The following is a 16348-nucleotide window of genomic DNA, read 5'->3' as shown; positions in this document are numbered from 1 at the left end:
TGTGTCTCTGCCCCTCTCTCTCTCTCTCTCTCTCTCTCTCTCTCTCTCTCTCTCTCCTCTCTCCTCTCTCATGAATAAATAAATAAAATCTTAAAAAAAAAAGATAAATGTCTCTTATACTTTCTATATCCTGAGGAAAAAATAGGAACAATACTTTCCAAAACAGATTTCTCATATATTATGACCATCACAAAGAGCAGGTGTCATCTTTCTTTGGCCATCCTCTAAGGTACTGAGAGGATGATTGCTATCTTCCTAATTATAAGAATGAGTGGCCGATCTAGAACTCTGTCCCAAGTGTGGTGGATGTTATCAGATTCCATTTCTGCTCTGTCCTATGAAAACGAAATTAGAACAGATATTCTGTACGCTATGTAAGAATTGCGCAAGGCACTTAATCATAGTTGCTAGTGTAGAAAGCACTTATCCTTAAATGAATGAACTTTTTCTAGTCTAATTCAGGAAAAGGATTTATAGGTTTACATATATTTTTAGATATATTCCTTGCTATGCAAGCTTTTCATAATCTACCCCAAACTCCAAACTCAAATAATTTCAGTTAGCAAGAATATTATTAATAGAATATCTGTATTCTAAACTATCTTATTATTTTCTAGTCATATCGTGACCTCAAGGAAGTAACTCCAGAAGGGCTCCAGATGGTGAAGAAAAATTTTGAGTGGGTTGCAGAAAGAGTAGAGGTAAAACTTTTATAATAAACCCATGCTGTTCTGTATTTTTCTCCAAGATCTTGCTTCAAAAAGGAAAATAGGGGCACCTGGGTGGCTCAGTCTGTTGAGTATCATGCTATTGATTTCAGTTCGAGTCATGATCTCGGGATATTAGGATCATGGATTCGAACCCCACCTCAGGTTTGGCGTTTGATATGGAGTCTGCTTAAGATTCTTTCTTCATCTCCCTCTGCCCCTCCCCTGCTTGCCAACTCTCTCTCCAAATAAATAAATAAATAAAATCGTTTTTCTTTTTTTAAAGGAAAGTAAAAGTGAGATGGTGCAGTTTTCTTTTTTCCAGTGGGTTTTTTTTTAATTAATAATTATTGTAGAATGTGTGTGCAAGTGGGAGGAGGGGCAGAGGGAGAGAGAGAATCCTTAAGCAGACTCCCCATTGAGCACAGAACCTGATATAGAGCTCAATTCCAGGACCCTGAGATCATGACCTGACCCAAAATGAGGAGTCAGCCACTCTATCAGCTGAACCACCAAGCGCCCTTTTCTCCAGTAGTTTTTGTTTTTAAAGGAGCACTTTTAAGAAATGTACCACCTTAACTGTTCTCAGTAACATATTGAAACCCTCTGCTGTTGAACTGGCCAGTATACTCCCAAATTCTATTGGGGAAAATCCTTGTCTTCTCACTGCCCCTTACATTTCCTACCCACCTTGCCACTGCTATTCAGAGTTCTACTAGCATGGGTTTCAGAAGTAGAGTTCAGAATTAGAACTCCATGTGACATTAAAATGTTACTTTAAGACTTATGGTTAAAAAAAAAAAAAAAGGATTTATGGTATTATCAGGGTGCCGGGTGACTCAGTTGGTTAAGTGTCCAACTCTTCATTTTGGCTCAGGTCATTATCTCAGGGTCCTGGGATCAAGCCCCAAGTCAGGCTCTGTGCTCAGTGGGGAGTCTACTTAAGATTCTTTCTCCCACTCTGCTTGCTCCTGTGTGTGTGCGCCCGCGCGTGTGCACATATGCATGCTTGCTATCTCTCTCAAATCTTTTCTTTTTTTTTTTAAGATTTATGGTATTACAATCACTGTAATTCCATGGAAATTGAATGGGATTCGCAGTTATCCAAGGGTCACAGCCAGTTTTCAAAACATCATTTCCATGGAAACAAGCATTTTGAATTTTAAGCAACTAACTTTATTTTTATTTTTTATTTTTTTAAGATTTTATTTATTCATGAGAGACACACAGAGAGAGAGAGGCAGAGATGCAGAGACACAGGCAGAGGGAGAAGCAGGCTCCATGCGGGGAGCATGACGTTGGACTTGATCCAGGTCTCTAGGATCAGGCCCTGGGCTGAAGGCGGCACTAAATCGCCGAGCTACCCGGGCTGCCCTAAGCAACTAACTTTAAAGGTTTATGATATAATCTCTTTATTTTGGCTCATTATGCCTTAAAGTCTCCATTAAATGCAACATACTAAAAATCTGAGGATGAGGGATGCCTGAGTGGCTCAGTGGTTGAACATCTGCCTTTAGCTCAGGTCATCCCGGGGTCCTAGGATTGAGTCCTGGATCAGGCTCCCTGGATGGAGTCTGTTTCTCCCTCTATGTCTCTGCCTCTCTCTGTGTGTCTCTCATGAATAAATAAATAAAATGTTAAAAAAAAAATCTTAGGATGAAATATTTTATAGTACAGCTTTCTGAAATTAATTAGGAGTGATTCTTTGCCTTTTATGTATAATAGCTTATATAATTATATTATAAAATATAATCTATCTGATTAAAAATCTTTTTAGATCTTAATTATGAAGACTGCTTTTCTTTATATAAAGGTTATTTTGAGAAATAAATATCGTTTTGTTCTGTTTGTCTCTGTCTTGAATTTGGTCTATTAAATATTCTCTCCAGTTGTAATTTTACTCTCCTCTAGCTCTGTAAACTGATTATTATTCTTGTGGTATTCATTTCTGTATCCATTTTGCCATCTTCTTTTGCATATCCATGTTTTTCCTTTCCAGTTGCTTCTAAAATCAGAAAGTCAGTGCAGAGTTGTAGTATTGATGGGCTCAACTTCTGATCTCAGTCACTGTGAAAAAATCCAAAAGGCTTGTGGAAATTTTGGCATTCCATGTGAACTTCGGGTAACATCTGCCCATAAAGGACCAGATGAAACTCTGAGGATTAAAGCAGAGTATGAAGGTAAATGTCACATAACTAGAGCATTTCAGGAAGTTCTTCTGATTTGGCCAATAAATCTTGTATTTTGACTAATAATGCTGAAAAAGAATTGGCCACATTTTCAAGAGGAAAAAATGACAGTCTAGGCTTTCATGATACTCACTTCCAAAGAGCATAAGGTGCTTTAGGCACATATAAAAGAATGGCTCAGGGAGAAAGAATTGAAAATGCAACATGGGTGCACCTGAAAATCATACAACATTGTGTGTCGATGACATTCAGGTTTTATTCAGGTTTTTAAAAAAATATATCAAAAATAGGGGCACCTCAGTGGCTCAGTCGGTTAAGCATCTGCCTTTGGCTCAGATCATGATCCCAGTGTCCTGGGATCAAGCCCCTCTCCCGCTCCCCCCAAGATCCCTGCTTCTCAAGGGCCTTGCCTCTCAGACCTCTCCCCCTGCCTGCCACTCAACCTGCTTGTGCTTTCTCTCTCTGTGTCAAATAAATAAAATCTTAAAAAAAAAGTCAAAAAAAAATAAAAGAGGAGAGGCCCCCACCCACCAAGAAAAAGTAAGACATGAAAGGAAAATAAGAGCCAGAATGAATCTTTACCTAATAAGCCCCTGAAGTATTGTTTCTAATTTGCTTCAACAGAAAATAGGCCCCACATCAATTTTAGTTGAGGTAGTAGGTCCTTTCAAATATTTATAATGATCAGCCTTTCCTAAAAGGTAGTTAGACATAAAACTAAGGTATAATTTTATAATTTAGTATATAAAAGAAATGCCTTGGGACACCTGGGTGGCCCAATGTTGAGCATCTGCCTTTAACCAGGGTGTGATCCTGAGGTCTGGGGATTGAGTCCCACATCGGGTTCCCCATAGGGAGCCTGCTTCTCCCTCTGCCTGTGTCTCTCCCTCTTTCTGTGTGTGTCTCAATAAATAAATAAAGGGGGCAGCCCCGGTGGTGCAGCGGTTTAGTGCTGCCTGCAGCCCAGGGTGTGATCCTGGAGACCCGGAATCGAGTCCCACATCAGGCTCCTTGCATGGAGCCTGCTTCTCCCTCTGCCTGTGTCTCTCCCTCTCTCTCACTGTGTTTCTCATGAATAAATAAATTTAAAAATATTTAGAAAAAATAGAGAAATATAAAAAAATTTGTTAAAAAAATAAAAATAAATAAAGTCTTTTTCAATAGATAAATACATACATACATGCCTTGATGGGATAGTATCGATCTAAAATAATGGGAGTCCTAGAGACATAACTAAATGTTTCTCAGCTGGGAAAAATGTTGATTTTTTTCTAAAGATAGTTATTACAGGAACATATTAAGGTTTGGGAACGGGGCAGGGAACTGGGATAAGTTGTTAGACCTCTTTTAAGCTAATGAAAGCCTGAACTCTTTCCTCAGAAAAGTAAAAATAAATACAATTTTGGATTCCAGGTTAGGAATCTCTGTGGTAAGAAACAAAGGAATAACATAAACATATCAAAGAATGAAATGTTTAAGAGATATGTTAGAAAATGTATTGAGGGTTCCTAAATATTTGGGTACTATATTACTGAATTTGCCTGCCTTCATTCAAATGTGCTCCTGAACCTTTAGTCTCCATTAACAAGGTCTTTCTCTACCCTATTGATTGAAAGACACCAGGACGGACACTGGTTCAAGTGGTATCATTCTTTGTTTCAGTGAGCCAGGCCTTTGAGCCATTCCCTCACTGGCACGCTGGTACCCTATTTGTACTATAAACCTCAAAGATGGCCAGACCTATTCTTGCTACTTCGTTACTTGCTACTTTGATATAATAGATGGTAAAGTGAAACGTATATTGTCTTATTTATGCTTTTTCTGGAGACTGCTAATAAAGGAACTGAAGGTGTTAAGATATACAGGATTTTGTTTTAATCTAACTTAAAATTTCCTTTCAATTCAATTACAAACGTGTAATTTCCCTAGGAGATGGCATTCCTACTGTATTTGTGGCAGTGGCAGGCAGAAGCAATGGTTTGGGTCCAGTGATGTCTGGCAACACTGCATACCCAGTTATCAGCTGCCCTCCACTCACTCCAGACTGGGGAGCTCAGGATGTGTGGTCTTCTCTTCGACTACCCAGCGGTAAGATACATTCAGTTTTTAAAAATTGTTTATTAAAGAGGTGGCTGAGTGGTTGAGTGTCTGCCTTTGACCAGGGTGTGATCCTGGGGTCTGGGGATCAGGTTCCACGTTGGGCTCCCTGCAGGGAGCCTGCTTCTCCCTCTGCCTGTGTCTCTGCCTCTCTGTGTGTGTGTGTTTCTCATGAATAAATAAATAAAATCTTTTAAAAAAGTAATAATACAGGGGTGCCTAGGTGACTCAGTTAAATATCTGACTCTTAGTTTCGGCTCAGGTCATGATCTCAGGGTCATGAGGTCGAGCTCCATGTGGAGCTCTGTGAAGAGTGTTGAGCCTGCTTGGGATTCTCTCTCTCCCTCTCTCTTAGCACCACCCCCTGTTCTGGCTGGCGTCCTCTCAAAAAAAAAAAAAAAAAGTTTTTTTCCTTGCAGATTTCAAACATGCACAATAGTAGAATAACAGTGAAATCTACATGTACCCCTTGTTCAGCTTCAACATTTAACATCTTATTACATCTGTAGCCCTTTCTGCTGAATTATTTCCAAGTCTATCTTAGACAAAGCAGTTTATACTTAAATATGCTTTTTAAGCAGTAAGAACTCTAGTTTTTAAATCATAATCATGATACCATATTCACACTTACACAAATTAATGGTAATTTCTTAAAATCTTCAGAATTTCAGTTAGTGTTCAAGTTTTCCTGATCATCTCATTTTTTTTATAGTTGTTCAAGATCTAACACAGCCCTTAACATTGCATTTAGTTGCTGTCTCTCCTAAGTCTCTTTCAGTCCTCCTTTTTTTCCCTTTCATTTATCCTGTAGAATTTTCTACATTTTGGATTTAGCTGATTACATTTCTGAATATTGTTTAACACACTTTTCCATCCTCTATATTTTCTATAAACTGGTGGTGAGATGTGTAGATAGATCAAGTTCGATTTGAGTTTTTCTCCCCAAGAATATATCATTCATGGTTTTGAGTTTTTAAAAGTAAATGTGATTATGTTATGTCTGTAAAGGAAATGAAATTTTGGGACACCTGGGTGGTTCAGCAGGTTGAGCATCTGCCTTCATCCAGGACGTGATCCCAGAGTCCCGGGATTGAGTCCCGCATCAGGCTCCCTGCAGGGAGCCTGCTTCTCCCTCTGCCTGTGTCTCTGCCTCTCTGAATAAATAAAATCTTTTAAAAAAAAAAAAAAGGAAATGAAGTTTTATTTCTATAAATTAGAGATCAGAATAAATAACACACAAGGACGTTTTATCAATTGGCTGAGCAGAATCTCCTAGAATAACAATATTGTGATAGTTTCATCATAGTCCAAGATAATGATCTGATCTACAAGTCCTGAGAGTCTATATTGTTTCAGTAAGATTTGTTTGTTAAATGCTAAACTTTATTTTATTGTAAATCTGTTCTTGTTATGTGTCAAATATGTTAAGTACTTGAGCCCTCTTTCCAATATAGACTGGCTTCTCTCTAGGCCTACTGTACTGCCATTGTCTTAGTATTTCTCTTTACCATCATCCTGGACGTCCATTTTGCCCTTCTCTAGTCTTGGATCTCCTATTGCCTAGGTCGTATGTCTTCCCCTTTCTTTGTTAACTCCTTAATTTGTTCGAGAGCATTCTTAGTGAACTTCCTGAGGAGGAGGTATATAGATGGTAAACTTTTTGAGAACTCCTATATCTAAAATGTTTTTATCGGGATCGCTGGGTGGCGCAGCGGTTTGGCCTCTGCCTTTGGCCCAGGGCGCGATCCTGGAGACCCAGGATCGAATCCCACGTCGGGCTCCTGGTGCATGGAGCCTGCTTCTCCCTCTGCCTGTGTCTCTGCCTCTCTCTCTCTCTCTCTCTCCCTGTGTGACTATCATAAATAAATAAATAAATAAATTTTTTTAAAATAAAATAAAATGTTTTTATCATAGCCTCATACTCAATAATTTAGGAATGGTATTCTAGATTGCAAATTATTTTCCTTTACAATTTTGAAGGCATTACTCCATTGTCTTCTGTCTTCTATAGTTACTGAGAACTCCACTGCTTTTCTACCACACTGATTCTAGGTCATTTACGAATTTTGTTTCTTTCTGGAAACTTTTAGGATCTTTTTCTATCCATTTTTCTTAAATTTCACAAAGATGGGCATCCCGGGTGACTCAGCAGTTTAGTGCCCCCTTCTGCCCAGGGCCTGATCCTGGAGACCTGGGATTGAGTCCCTCGTCAGACTCCCTGCATGGAGCCTGCTTCTCCCTCTGCCTGTGTCTCTGCCTCTCTCTGTGTCTCTCATTAATAAATAAAATCTTTAAAAAAATAATTTCACAAAGAGTGACTTGATGATTATTTTCATCTTGGGCTTTCAGTGGGCTCTTTAAATCTGGAATGCTGATTTTTTAGTCCTGGGAAATTTTCTATGATTTTTTTAATACTTCCTCCTCCATTTTCTCTTTTCTCATTTTCTGATTTACTATCCAAATTTGGAACTTTTTGGTTTCTGTTTTTTCTTATTGAGTTCTATTGAGTTTTTCATTCTAGATATGGCATTTTTAATTTGTAAGAGCTGTTTTCTGTTCTCTGGCCACCCCCACCCCCACCCCCACCCCCCGCCTTCCTTTTCGTGTTTAATCTTTGCAGTAACATCTTTTTAAGTCTCAGAAATTATGCTTACTTTCACATTAGTTCCTCTTCTCCTTGGTTATGCTTGGCTGTTTGTTGCATATGATAAAAGACCAGTTAGAAGGTCTATGCAAGTGGATGATCTCAAGGTGGTGAGACTGAGCCCTGCATCAGGCTCTGTGTTCAGCTAGGAGTCTGCTTGAGATTCTCCCTCTGTCCTTCTCCCACATACATGTCCACATGCTCGCTCACTCCCTCTCTCAAAATAAATAAATCTTTAAAAAAAAATGGCTCCACTGTGGGGTGATCTAGTAGGGTTATTCTTTGAATAATCTCTCACATCAGTGTCATTTGATCTTTTCTCATGTATGACTAGAATTACCCAAAGAATCTTTGTAGTCTTGGTCTCCTACCTGGAGGAATAAACCTGACTACCTGAATTCTGGAATCTGGGGATCTTAACATCAGCCTGTGTAAAACTTAATCCTGTTTTCACTATGGCATTCCTTGTCTCAGCTGTGCCTAGTGCCCTCCAGTCCACAGAAGTCTGAACTAAAAACTGTTTTACCTTCACAAAAATTTAAGACTCTGCTATGGTATAGAAGGGGCAATTGCTTAGGTGCATAGAATAGATCTGATGGCCTAACTGCTTCTTGACTTTTAGCCAGTCTCCCTTTTTTCAGCCCCATTTTTACCCCTCACTTCTCCCTTCGAAAGTATCTGGTGCCACTAATTCCCTAACCTTTTGCATGGCTTTTTTAACATTGGTCACTTTGCTTCTCATCTTTCTTCAGTTTAGGATAAAATTTTCTTGATCTACTAACTTAGTAGATCCATTTCCTTTACAGCTGACAAAAAGTTATTGCTGTTATTTTTTTGTGCTTATATTTTATTATGTCTATTTTTTTTTTTTTTTAAGATTTATTTATTCTCAAGACACACACACACAGAGGCAGAGACACAGGCAGAGAGAGAAGCAGGCTCCATGCAGGGAGCCCAATGTGGGACTCGATCCCAGGACTCCAGAATCACAACCTGAGCCAAAGGGAGACGCTCAACCACTGAGCCACCCAGGCATCCCTATGTCTATTTTCTTTATTCCCTTTACTGCTGTTTTTATTTTTCTTTATTTTTTTAAAGCTGTGGTAGATATTTTTAATTCAAGTAATTCAAGAAAAAATAGGATACCATTACTAAAAATATTTTTACAGCTGAACATATTTGTTTTTTTTGTTGTTTTTAAAGATTTTATTTATTTATTCATGAGAGAGACAGAGAAAGAGAGGTAGAGACAGGCAGAGGAAGAAGTAGGCTCCATGTAGGGAGCCCGAAGTGGAACTCGATCCTGGGTCTCCAGGATCAACCGCTGAGCCGCCCAGGTGTCTGTCCCACAGCTGAACATATTTGATTTAGAATCAAAAAACATATTGAACAAACTTTTTAGTATAACATTCAGCTACTTACTACTGTTTTTATACAGTTTCAGGGACACACCTTGTGATTAATCCACCTTGATTAGTCATCTTTAGCTGGACATATGATTGTATCAACTTCTCTAGTTAGAAATTTACTATGGCTATAAATGAAAATGTAATTAAATTTATGTCAGGAATAGTACAGGTATTATCAGTGGAGTTTAGAAAAGGGAGAATAAGATGAGCAAGAATGGCAGTTTTTCTCTCTAGAGAATGGGAATATGGAAGATTTGTACATTCTGATCACTAGAATTGGTATAATCTTTTGAGGAAGAGTTTTACACTGCCCTTTGAAAATCCTGAAAACTCTGTTTCTCTTTCTCTTATGGCATCACTAGATAACCTAATTCTTTGCTAATTAAGCTTTCCTGATGTCAGAAAGGGAGCCCTGAGCAGTAGGCACAGGTCTTTTTTAGTTACTAGAGTAGAACTCTGTACCTAGAATACTACTACTATAACTTAAGTTGACATTCATTGAGTATTTACTATGCACCAGGCACTGCCCCCAAGCACTTTAATATTAACTTGTTGAATGCTCACATAAGATAGCTACTACTTATCACTCCCGTCTTAATAGACAAGGATATTAATGTTAACATGAAGTACATTGAGCAATGTCACATAAGTGTTGGAGCTGCATAAATTGATTTATTAATACAAACTAATAAATTGGCCTTGTGATTTATGCTTGATTTTAGGGCAGTGGGGGGCCAAAGAGCCTGATGAATTCCAAGAATATTGGAAAAATGAAGCTTTTGGATCTATAAGCTAGTTAGTACTTCACTCAAGTGACACAGATACAATAGTACCATCCCATAACAGAAAGTCTGCCTGAGTAAATTATGTGGCCCCCAAGGAAGTTACTTTCTTAGATCTTATAAATACTGAATTTACTTATAACTTGATGTTTTATAAAATTATCTTTAGGTTTAAGGTTTTTTACTGCTTAAAGTTGTTAGAATAAAGTGCAAGGACAAAAGTGGCAGCTAGAAAATTATTTAAAAAAAAATTAACGTACCTCAGGTTTGTCCAAGAACAAGTGCTTCTTTCCACTTGATCCTTGTTTTATTTCTGTTGCCTTTCTCTAGGAATTTAAGGGTTTACTGTATGTGAAAAAAACTTTGAAAAAGGTGAATTTCTTTGCAGATGAATCAGTGAAAAGAGTGATAGATGATATATATAAAATACCTGTTCATGGTAGAGAAATACTACCTACCTCTTAATAATCACTTTACCACTCCATGAAAACTTATTCCACAGATCCTATTTTAAACAAGGATGATACAGTAGCGTTTTATTGTTTGTAGTTAACAGGACTTTTCTGAGTATGAAACAGTTTACTAAGGGCCCCTGCCTGGCTCAATTGATATAGTATGTGACTCTTGATCTTGGGAGTCATGAGTCTGAGCCCATGTTGGATGTAGAGATTACTTTAAAAGAATCTACTAAGTGCTATTTTCATTATTAACTGAGAGATTAAAATTCTTTTCTTTTCTGAACCAATAGGTCTTGGCTGTTCGACCATACTTTCCCCAGAAGGATCAGCTCAGTTTGCTGCTCAGATATTTGGATTAAACAACCATTTGGTATGGGCTAAACTTCGAGCAAGTATATTGAACACATGGATTTCCTTGAAACAGGCTGACAAGAAAATCCGAAAGGGCAATTTATAAAACATCATTGCTTTTTTTTTTTTTTTTTTGTAGAAAAACTATACATTTCTTGTTTAGTTTCAGAAAAAAATCAAGATGAAAAGTTTTTAAATCATTCAAAATAATAAAATTTACTAGTGAATAAACGCTTCTCTAGATTCATGGATCAGTAGACTAAATGGACATATTTACTAATATTTCTTTAGAGGAAGTGAAATTATTAGAAAGACACTTAAAATCTCTTAGCTACTAAAAGGTCACTGTAAAAAAAAAAGGTCACTCTTAGGTAGTTACCATAATCAGATATATTTCTTAAATGCTAATAATGTCGTACCTATTACAGAGATCTAAAGTTACTTGACCTTCTGTATCTCCACCCATAAGTTTTAAAAAGTTAAAATGCTTAAATCTTAGAGTGATAAGAGCAATATAGTCCTCTTTTACATTATGATCTTTACAAAATCCTAAGGGCGTGGTATTTTATTTGCAGTCAACATCTCAAAATAGATGTGTATTTATAGCTATAGACAGATGCTGTTTTGCTTTGCTTTTGTTTTTTGTTTAAGAAAAATTGAGATTGGTGTTGGGGGTAGGGAAGACACACGGAAATAAGATGAAGGGATACTGTCAAAGCCATGGATAAGGGACTTTTCTGAGAACTTCTCTGATAAGTATCAGGGCAGTTTTCCATGGAAAAAAAGTAGAGTCAGCTTTGACATTCCAAATGAAAGATTTAGTAAATCTTACTTAGCTGTAATAGGTACCTCTGTGGATCATAAAATTCTTTTAATTCTGATAATACATGTTTTAGCCAAACTAACAATCCTCAGCCTACCATAATTTTCCAAAATTGGAATCTCCTAGTTGATAACCATACTAGTTTCTTATAACAATAGAAGTTTGGGCAGGGTACCCAGTAAGATTCACCTCTAAAGGAGTAGTTGTTACTGAGAGGTGTTAAAGTTTATCATCAATCTATAAACTGTTTGGAAATCACTGTTACATTATGCAGATAGATCACTAAACTTTAATCTGAATGTCTGTGAACCCCTTAAACTATCATGTAAAATTTTTTATATATGTTCATTTTATAGAAAGGAGCAATCAGAGACACCTGGGTAGCTCAGTGGTTGAGCACCTGCCTTTGGTTCAGGTCATGGTCCTGGGGTCTCGGGATTGAGTCCTACATCAGGCTCCCTATAGGGAGTGTGCTTCTCCCTCTGCCTATGTCTCTGCCTCTCTCTGTGTCTCTCATGAATAAATAAATAATTTTTTAAAAATCTATTTACTAGAGCTTCATTTTCACATTCTCCATGAAGCCTTCCCAAATCCTTTCTAACTACAGTGGCTACTTACAGTTCTTTGTTGGACTAGAGGCTGCAAAAGAGGAGAAAATAAAATCTTACACTTTATTTCCTCACATTCCCTTTTGCTGTGATGTGCTATGCCTAGCAGCCTTCTAGAGATGGGAGAATTGTAAAAATTACGTACTGCTTCATTCTTAGTTCACAAGAACACTTAAAAAGAGATGATTTTAACATCTTTAAACTTTGGCTTTGTGGCCTCTGAATAGTTATTGACTGCAATTTCAGTTCTATCCCTCCCTAGCAAAACTCCACCTGCTTTAGTGCAGTACCGAAGTTTCAAACACCAATTTAGATAAGTGGATAAGACTATTTCAATGGTCATTATCAATTTTAGAGTATATCCCCAGTAGTGTATTTTCAGTAATACCAGAGTAAATACTTGTTTGAAAGTACTTTAACTGTTACATTAACTTGTACAGAATTACCTAGTTTGCCATCTGGGTGATTATACTTTCTTGGGGGCTTGTAGGTAAACAAACTGAGGAGGAAAAATTTGTCCAAGTAGTATAGTACTTTGTATCATAAAGGCATGCTTACAATTGCTGTTGCTTTAAAGCCTTCTGAAATGTAAACACTGTAGCCAAATAAAAGACAAGTTGTGTGAAGCTTTATTCATTCATATATTCATGAGATACATACTTTGCCTGGTTTTATTTGAGGCCCTAAGAAAACAGTACTGAACAGAAACAAGGCCCCCACTGTCAAAAAAATCTTATTGGGGATAACAGACCATAAAAGATGTATTAGGTAGAATTAGGGAAGTATAAGTGCATGTGAAGAATAACCAAAGTGATAGGATAGTGCTGGAGATAAGAGTAAGGTTTTTGCAGACAGCAGAGCAATGATGTAAGAGTGAGCCATGCAGAAATGTGGGGAAATGGGCAGCCCCGGTGGCTCAGTGGTTTAGAGCTGCCTTCAGCCCGGGGCCTGATCCTGGAGACTGGGGATCGAGTCCCATGTCGGGTTCTCTGCATGGAGCCTGCTTCTCCCTCTGCCTGTCTCTGCCTCTTTCTCTGTGTCTCTCATGAACAAATAAATCAAGAAAGAAAGAAATGTGGGGAAATAACCAGACTAAGGAAGCAGGAGGTAAAACAGCTCTGCCTTTTTGAGGACCTGCAAATACTACCCTGACACTGTTAAGAGAATTGAGTCAACATACGTAAAGTATATCCTGATACCTGAATACATTATGTAATATCCCTTTGGCAGACTATAGAAGTTGGTATGAGTGAAACTGATTCACCATAAAATCCACCTCGAATATTCCCTTCAGCTGATTTCATTTCTGAACATAGGGGAGAAGGGCAGAGAATCAGCATAATGTGGCTTATCCAGAGTTCTTCAACCCACAGTTCTTGGGCAGCCAGAGTGAAATTGTTTTAGTGGTGCTTTTTTGCATTTAACTCCCCATGATCTCAAATTACTTGGGACCAAGTTGTTCATCTAGCATTGTGGTACAGTGAAAATAACAGTAGAATGGAAATGAAAAGATTTAGCTGGGTACATCATTCTGAGCTTTAGTGGTTGTTTTTGTTTTTGTTTTGTTTTGGTTTTTTAGCTTTAGTTCTTATCTGTAAAGTAGGACTAAATATTTCTCCTGCCTGTTTATTTTTCAAAACATACATTGTCTAATATGGAGTAAGTGATCAAGGATTCTGAGTACACAAGGGAGGAAGAAATTAAAACAAGTATACATTACATTGTTAACAAAAAGGAAGGTGGGTCTCTAACTCTTTGCACTCTATTCTCAATCCCTCTTACCTTAATTTTCATTGAATTTATTACCACTGAACATGGTGTGTATTTATTGCCTACCTCTTCCAAGTAGAAAATAAATTCCATGAGTACACGGAGTTCTTTTTGTTAATTATATCCCTAGGGAGCAGTATAATGCTGGACACCAACACAAAGCATTCAGTAAATATTTGTTGAATGAATAAATGTGCAAATTCCCATGGGTAGGGCAACACGGAACCACACGTAACTAATGTTAGAGGAGTATTACATGCAGGGGACTAAGGAGTGAATAACAAAAGACCTATGTGGGCTGGGGAGGTTAGAAAGCAGAGGCCATACCATCAAGGATCTTCCAGGATAGATAGGCTTTTGGATTTCATCCCGAGGGTACGAAAATGGCATCAGATAAAATATTTATAAAAAGATCGCTCTGGAAGACTCCTCTCAAAAATGGCAGATAAAACCCATATTTTTATATCCTGTTTGCCACAAAACCTGATGAAAATGACTTAAGAGGGATCCCTGGGTGGCGCAGCGGTTTGCGCCTGTCTTTGGCCCAGGGCGCAATCCTGGAGACCCGGGATAGAATCCCACTCGGGCTCCCTGCACGGAGCCTGCTTCTCCCTCTGCCTGTGTCTCTGCCTCTCTGTCTCTCTCTGTGTGACTATCATGAATAAATAAATAAAATCTTTAAAAAAATAAAAAGAAAAGAAAATGACTTAAGAAATAGAAACATGGGAATCTGTACTGGAATTCTGAGGAACTTCTGGAAGCTACATAGTATGAGACCAGACTTATGCAAAACCCAAAACTGAATCCTTTTATAATGTTCTGAGAAGAGAATCACTTGACTAAAGTTGTCGTTCTTCACCTTGGGTAGGGTGGGGTGAGGCAGGGTAGGGCTGTTGCATGAAAACACCATTGGAGAATCCGAGGAAAGCTACAAAAACTTTTCTTTGAAAAATACACGCAAAATTCTGGGTATATCAGATGTCACCGGGAACTCCCTTAACCTGAAATCTAGGCATAGTTTGTAATGTGTGACAGTTTCACAGTCAAGGAAAGTCTGTAATGCTTTCCACGATTTTTACTAATTCACAGAGATCATATTCTCCAGAGATAGAGTTCACTAGACCAGTAGTTCTATTTTAACATGATACCATATTGACCAGACATGAAAGTGCCAGGCACCACTGGTCAACAACCACAAGTTGGACATAACTTCTACCCTGAAGGAACTGAGATTAGAGAAAAAATTAGCAAAAACTCTTGCTAAAAAGTTGAGTACCAACTATGTGCCAGGCAGTGTGCTAGATCCTAGGGTACTGCAGTGAATAAGGGTAAATAAGGTCCCTGGCCTCATGGAAATGATAGTCCGTATCATTTCCGAGATGGGCTTCAGGATCCCTGGGTGGCGCAGCGGTTTAGCGCCGCCCTCGGCCCAGGGCCTGAAGACCCCGGATCAAGTCCCATGTCGGGCTCTCTACATGGAGCCTGCTTCTCCCTCTGCCTGTGTCTCTGCCTCTCTCTCTCTCTCTCATGAATAAATAAAATCTTAAAAACAAAAACCTTTCCCTGTTTTACAGTCGGGAAACCTGTGACTCTGATAAACAATCTGCTCACCGTCAAACACCTAGTGAGTCCCAGAGCCAGGAACTGAGCCCGGGCACTCTCACCCCTTACACGTCAATATCCTTTGGCCGCGTTGCTGACTGTTCCTGAACTGGAGCCCAGAGAGCAGCGGCGGGTGGGGGGGTGGGTTCATCGAACGTGTTTTGCACTTGTGGGTTCTTTTTATCTTCTCTGCCAGAATTTTCCTCAGACCCAACCCCAGGTCTCCCTAATCATCTCTCAAGATCCTTCTCAAATACAATTCCTTTAGGAAGTATTCTCCAGCAGCAAAGAGAAGCCGTCTCTCTCCGTACTGCTTCACAGGACTCCCTCAGGTTTCCAGTTAGTATTTTACCATCCCACAGACCGTCGGTCAGCTCCGCCTCGTGGGACGAGGGTGCTGCTTCGCCGGCAGGGCTAGTCCCGGAAACGCAGGCGGCTTGGAGCCAAAACCGTTTGGTGAACCCCTTCTCGGCCCCCTGCCGTAGTCCTACACCTCGTTCCTTCAGATCGGCTGGGGTAAGACGTATCGCCTCTATCCATGCAAACTTCGAGCGAAGAAACTAAGACCGCAAGCTCCGACACCACTTGAGGGACGAAGGCGCTTCCGACTAGAAAACGCTTAGCAACCACCGGCTTCCTTCTCCGCTGGGCCGCCGCCGGGATCCTCTTCCGGGGCAGAGGTCGCCCCGCCCCTCCCCGCGTCTCCTCCAAGATGGCGAGCGGCGGCAGCGGGGGGGTGTCGGTGCCTGCGCTCTGGAGCGAAGTGAACCGTTATGGCCAGAACGGCGACTTCACGCGCGCTCTCAAGACGGTCAACAAGAGTAAGTGTCGAGGCGGGCGCTGGGGCGGCCCCCGGCCGCAGGAAGGATGCGGCCGCCTCCGGGCGCGCGCGACCACCGCCGAGTAGA

At 39.4% G+C, this 16348-nt stretch overlaps 2 protein-coding genes across 10 annotated transcripts in view; both read left to right on the top strand.

Moving 5' to 3' along the window:
• PAICS (phosphoribosylaminoimidazole carboxylase and phosphoribosylaminoimidazolesuccinocarboxamide synthase) overlaps nucleotides 1-12700 on the top strand; it is a 69909-nt gene extending 57209 nt beyond the window's left edge. For all 9 annotated transcript variants that reach the window (XM_072748943.1, XM_072748945.1, XM_072748941.1 and 6 more), the window contains 4 exons: nucleotides 618-701; nucleotides 2707-2887; nucleotides 4826-4984; nucleotides 10577-12700. In XM_072748943.1, the coding sequence (XP_072605044.1) occupies nucleotides 618-701; nucleotides 2707-2887; nucleotides 4826-4984; nucleotides 10577-10743 (591 nt within the window). In that variant the 3' untranslated portion in view covers nucleotides 10744-12700. The remainder of the gene's footprint in view (nucleotides 1-617; nucleotides 702-2706; nucleotides 2888-4825; nucleotides 4985-10576) is intronic.
• A 2982-nt stretch (nucleotides 12701-15682) lies between these two features.
• The window catches only part of SRP72 (signal recognition particle 72), a 30064-nt gene continuing 29398 nt past the window's right edge, over nucleotides 15683-16348 (top strand). The window contains exon 1 of the mRNA XM_026003569.2: nucleotides 15683-16261. Within this exon, the coding sequence (XP_025859354.1) occupies nucleotides 16153-16261 (109 nt within the window). The 5' untranslated portion in view covers nucleotides 15683-16152. The remainder of the gene's footprint in view (nucleotides 16262-16348) is intronic.

Source organism: Vulpes vulpes, chromosome 2 (assembly GCF_048418805.1).
Source record: "Vulpes vulpes isolate BD-2025 chromosome 2, VulVul3, whole genome shotgun sequence".
Classification (NCBI taxonomy): Eukaryota; Metazoa; Chordata; class Mammalia; order Carnivora; family Canidae; genus Vulpes; species Vulpes vulpes.
Note: the sequence above shows the minus strand (reverse complement) of the source record. Positions and strands in the feature narration are given on the sequence as shown.